We start from the raw sequence: 6,000 nt of genomic DNA, 5'->3' as shown, positions 1-6,000 counted from the left end.
AAATCATGTTTGCTACTTTATTTACGCCAAGGCAGAGATCATATGACTACTAATACCCATACAACTACAGTACTGCTACAAGTAACAGTTCACAGAGTACTTTCTCCATAAGTTACCTACATGTGAGCTTAAATGTACTTGTGAGTTGTATAATATTATCTGTTTCATATGTAAAAGTTTGTCACTAAACCCACATCACATAACTGGTAAATAAAATCAGTTTTCAAACCTAGATTCTCTGATTCCAGATCTTCTCACAAGCCCCTGCCTCTTTTCAGTATTTCCTTTTATAATAGATTTATACATTTCATCATGATGGATCTAGTTGACATATTTAAGGTAGTTTTTGTAACTTTCCCACCAAGCTTTTCTTCACTGTTTATCAGTTTACCTGCCATTGTTATCTACCATCCTTTCCTTGCCCTAGAAACTTAGGCAAGTTGGTAAAGATGTGGAGCTCCTATAATTGTAATGCATTATCTTCAGGCTTTAACTGGGCCTCCCAGGGACAACATCAAGTCCTTATGAAGGTGCTGTCCTGTTCTCTGATGCAGAATGGATACAATGTATATCAGGGTGAAGCCTGTCATCTTGGCCCATGAGTGATGTGAAACATCTGACTAAGGGTGGCCAATTGTATATAGTTTGTATTGATAAAAGTTATTTTTATGGTTCTGTGATTCAGTAGATTCTGTTATTTCTGACTCTCTCTGCAGATTAATAATCCTCACATTTTAAAATGGGAGCAGATAACCAGACTTTGGTGAGAGAATTCATCCTCCTCGGCCTGTCCAGTGACTGGGACACTCGGGTCGCTCTCTTTGTCCTGTTCTTGGTTATGTACCTGGTGACAGTGCTGGGGAACTTCCTCATTCTTCTTGTGATCAGACTGGACAGCCGACTCCACGCTCCCATGTATTTCTTTCTCACCAACCTCTCCCTTGTTGATGCCTCTTATGCCACAAGCATTGTCCCTCAGATGCTGGTGCATTTTCTTGCAGAACATAAAGGAATCCCATATGTAAGCTGTGCAGCCCAGTTATTTTTCTCCCTGGGCCTGGGTGGGATTGAGTTTGTTCTCCTGGCAGTGATGGCCTATGACCGCTATGTGGCTGTGTGTGACCCCCTGAGATACTTGGTCATCATGCATGGAGGGCTCTGTACTAGGTTGGCGATCACATCCTGGGTCAGTGGCTCTGTCAACTCTCTCATGCAGACCACCATCACCTTTCAGTTGCCCATGTGTATGAACAAGTATATTGATCACATATCCTGCGAACTCCTAGCTGTGGTCAGGCTGGCCTGTGTGGACACCTCCTCCAATGAGATCACAATCATGGTTTCTAGTATTGTTCTGCTGATGACACCTTTGTGCTTGGTTCTCTTGTCCTACATCCAGATCATCTCCACCATCCTAAAGATCCAGTCCACAGAGGGGAGAAAGAAAGCCTTCCACACCTGTGCCTCTCACCTCGCAGTAGTTGTCCTGTGCTACTTACATCCAACCACGCTCCAGCCCTTCTGTCCTTCAGGAGAAGTTGATCTCTCTCTTCTATGCCATTTTGACACCCATGCTGAACCCCATGATTTACAGTCTGAGGAATAAGGAGGTGAAGGGGGCCTTTCAGAAACTACTAGGGCAATTATCTGGATTAATGTCAAAACTGGCAACTTGATGAATCATGAGCATCACTTAGAGAAAAGAGCTTTGCTTGTATGCTTTCCCACCCAACTGAGATATGAAGCATTGTAACTGCATTGCCCTGGCAACCAGGAAGGAGATGACGAAATGTGTACTTGTGATACTGGGTAGGAGGCTGAGTGAGTGGGTTGGGGTGTGGGATGTAAGGGTGTTTTTATGTCACAGCAGCATGTTCAGAGAAATTAAGCCCTGCTGTAATAGAACTTCCCACTGTTAACCACTCAGTATCCATTCATATGGCCTCAGAGTATTTGAGGAAAATATCATTTATTGTTTTTGATAGCAGCATGAAAAATTGTTGTAATCATTGACCCATTCTTGGATCTTACCTTGGAACACTGATTTTATTCAACCACATTTTAAAGAGGTTATTGTATTTCCATTGGGAACAAAATGCGTTTTCATATTTGAACACTCACTTAAAATATTGTGTGGCGTATATAGTCACGTTCATTAATTGTGTGAGTCAGCATCCTAAGGAGGGCGTTGCTATCAGCGCTGATTAAGATGTTTTTGTGCGTGACCTACTGCACGTGGATATACGGACTGTGTGAGTAACGGAAATAAGTGAGAGGAGAAGCATCAACCAAATTCATAGTTTACCGTGATAAGGATATAATCAAGGGTTGTTTGTACACAATGACATTATTTAAGAAAAATATGAGATTCAGTTACTGCTAATTAGCATATGAATAATTTAATAAGAAAACTATTGCATGTATATTGGGTACCATTCAAAAGGTAAAATTGTAATTTCTGAAAATTCAGCAAACCTTTCTTTTCTCTGAAATCTTGGGAAAAAAATAAGCAAATAAACAAGGAAATAAATGAGTACAATGTTAAGACATAGTTAATCTAAGAAAAGCAGTTTTCTTGGAGAAGCCAGTGGAAGATAGTACAGCTTTGATTTTGTGTTATCAGGATAGGTCAGTCTGCTCTGCAGATGTTATTCTCAAGTCTCCACATTAAAGGCCTTCTTGTATTCCCCTCCCTGTCACACACACACACACACACACACAGACACCAAAACCCTACTTAATCTCTGTAAATCTTGTGAGCTGGCATTGTCTGTGAGTGTACCTTGTCTCTGAGGATAAACCTAAATAAGGTAAAAGAGGGGAAAGAAATAATTAAACAAGGGATAGGTAAGGGAAGGAGACAAAAAATATGGGAATAGTGGGTCCTCTCACTCTCTTCAAGGAGTATAAAAGAGGGACTCTTCTTTTTTTCTGGTCTCATTATTAAGTCAGTTGATTGGTTTTTGGTTGATTTGCGTTTGGGCGTTGGTGATCAGAAGTTGAAGGGTTTCCACCGGCACCTATTTTCTCTGTGAAATAAGATGGAGTACCCATGGCTGAGAGTACAGGGGAAGGAGGAAGAGATACAGGAGTGAGATTTGAGAATGGTGCAGTTTTTTTTTTTTTTTTTTTTTTGGCTGTGTTGGGTCTTCTTTGCTGCACGCGGGCTTTCTCTAGTTGCGGTGAGCGGGGGCTACTCTTTGTTGTGGTGCGCGGGCTTCTCATTGCAGTGGCTTCTCTTTTTGCGGAACGTGGGCTCTAGGCACATGGGCTTCAGTAGTTGCAGCACACGGGCTCAGTAGTTGTGGCGCATGGGCTCTAGGGCATGGGGGCTTCAGTAGTTGTGGCACGTGGGCTCAGTAGTTGTGGCTTGTGGGCTCTAGAGCACAGGCTCAGTAGTTGTGGCGCATGGGCTTAGTTACTCCGCAGCATATGAGAGCTTCCCTGACCAGGGCTCGAACCCGTGTCCCCTGCATTAGCAGGTGGATTCTTAACCACTCCGCCACCAGGGAAGTCCGAGAATGGTGAAGGTTAATAGTCCACATGGGTATAGACAAATGTGCCCCTTTTACCTGTGGACATCACTGAGCCTAAAGTATCTCTGAATTTCATCTTAGTATCTTCAATTACAAGGTCACAAAGGTCATATTTTTCCTCTAATTTGACCAACTTTATCTTTATTCTCAACCTTCTCTAAAACAAAGTTACAGATGATCATTTTGTAGGCATTGACTTTGTTGTAGACAGTGCTTTTGGCATTGTGGGATATCAAAGTTGTGTTCAGATATGGCCGCTACCTCAAGAAATTTACAGTCTTGTAGGGCAGGGGTTGAGGAACTGTTTCTGTATTAGGACAAATAGAAAATATTTTAGACTCTGTGGGCCATACATTCTACATCACAGCTATTCAGCTCTGCCATGACAGCACTAAAATAGCCATAGATAATACATAAAAAAAGAATGAATGTGGCTGGTAGCAATGAACCTAAATATATGGACACTGAAATTTTAAATTTGAATTTTATATAATTTTTACATCATAAAATATTCTTTTTATTTTTTCAACAATTAAAAAATATAAAAAAATTCTTTTCTTGTGGGCCATGCAAAAACAAATGGTGGGCCAAATTTGGCCTTTGGGCAATAGTTTGCTACACCATTATAGGGGAAATAGAACAAAAGTGCAAAATTATAACACGAGGTATGCACATAAAGAGCCCTGATACTCAAAGGAAGAAGGGATTCATAAAGAGTCCTGATATTCAAAGGAAGAAGGGATTCTTTTCTGCATGTAGACTGTTATAATGGTGAAGGCTTCTAAGAGAAAATGAAGTGTTTCTGACTTCAGTTTGCATTTCAGAAAGCATCTCATTTCTCATAGTCATTTAGGTCCATTTACCCAAGATCTAAGGACTCCATACTAATGGGTGAATGGAGGACATGAATCACACACTGAGCATAATTCTTAGATATCTGCTGAATACTAATTGGATGATTTGTATTACTTCTTAGCCCTAGCAGCATTTAACCACAGTGACAGGTCTTTTGGGGACACATTCCCTTACATACAAGCTGGAGCTTCACTCTGTACTGTCCCTTATCATGATGTCTGGGACCATCAGGTTCTCCCCTATTCATCCCACTAAAATTCAGGATCTTGAGACCTAAGCCTATTGTATAAAATATAGGTCCTATAAAATATACACAACCAAGTCAGACTGATGTGGTTTGGTTGTCCTTCTAGTTCCAAATTTGGGCTAGGCTACTCCAGTGAAATCTGATCCTTAGTATCATGAGATTTTTTTTCCCATCTCATGGAAAATATCTCATCACTGTATGCATACTATTTCCTGACTTCTTTGAGCCTTCTACATCTTCCTCATCAAAGTATAGCAGGATAACAAAACAAGAAGTGCGATCCTGGGCAAGTTATAAAACCTCTCTAAGAATCAGCTCTCTTTTTCATAACTTACAAAGAATAATAAGCTCCTCATGAGAAATTTGAGAGGATTGAGTGAAATATTATATGTAAAGCAGTTAGTAAAATGGCTGACACACAAAAAGCACTTGGTAACTGTTTGCTATTATCTTTGTTTTTTTCTCATAGAGTATTCTACCAATTTTCTCCCACCTCCTGTCCTCCCTGACCCTCTGGCAAACATTTTAGACCAACTCACTAGTCCATCCCAAACAATCTAAGGGGTCTGACAGAAGAGTAGATGCCAGAAAAGTGTCTAGAAAACAGACCTCTAATTTTTGGCAACAAAGAACAAATTCTGTCTCATGCATTCTCATTGTCGGAGGTATCATCCCCAAAGCGGTGAAAATTGGTCTTCATGGGGGGGGGGCAAAAATATCTTAGATATTGCAATGGCTTATGGTCCTTCAAAGGGACCATATAAACAGATATACAGAATATCTAAGGTATTAAATTTCCATGGGGTGGGTGATTAAGAAAAAGATGTCTAAAAAGTTTTCTTTGAGGGATGATGATGCATAAAAGGCTGAGACAAACTGCTCTGTCTGTAGAGAACTAGTCCTTGTTTGGGCACCAGTATTCACAAGTGAATCATAAGCACAGAGGTCAGAAGACATACAGTCCCAGAGTTAATTCATTATAGGCTTGATGTCTGCTTCATCTGTTTTTTACCTATCTTAGTCTATAACCCTGGGCCTTGACTACCTTGACCTACTCTATCTAAGCAAATCCTGCCCAGTTGGTTTCTACCCCTATTTTTGGCCTTTACAGCCACAAAGGTATGGACAACTGAAAGTTGAGTGAATTCACCCTGCTCTGGGACCTGAGTCACTGGAGACCCTGTTCAACTTCTGGCCAAGTACCTGGTGGCAGTGCTGTGATACTTCCTCATCAAGCCCCTATGAGCAGTCCGGACACTTGATCACCTATTCTATATATTTTTTATTTAATGACTGTGCTTTGCGGGGTTCTGTTACAAAGTTCTGTTTCACAGATGCTTATTCACTTTTTGGGAGCCAAGA

General features: G+C 40.8%; 1 protein-coding gene across 1 annotated transcript; it reads left to right on the top strand.

The window, feature by feature from the left end:
- The first annotated feature begins 739 nt into the window (after positions 1–739).
- Positions 740–1,676, top strand: LOC118901152 (olfactory receptor-like protein OLF3). Its single transcript, XM_036864238.1, is given in 2 exon segments — positions 740–1,494; positions 1,496–1,676. Coding segments are annotated over 2 exon segments (936 nt in total).
- Positions 1,677–6,000: the final 4,324 nt, after the last annotated feature.

Source organism: Balaenoptera musculus, chromosome 9 (assembly GCF_009873245.2).
Source record: "Balaenoptera musculus isolate JJ_BM4_2016_0621 chromosome 9, mBalMus1.pri.v3, whole genome shotgun sequence".
In the NCBI taxonomy this organism is placed as follows: Eukaryota; Metazoa; Chordata; class Mammalia; order Artiodactyla; family Balaenopteridae; genus Balaenoptera; species Balaenoptera musculus.
The sequence above is the reverse complement of the archived record's forward strand: the minus strand, read 5'-3'. Positions and strand labels throughout refer to the sequence as shown.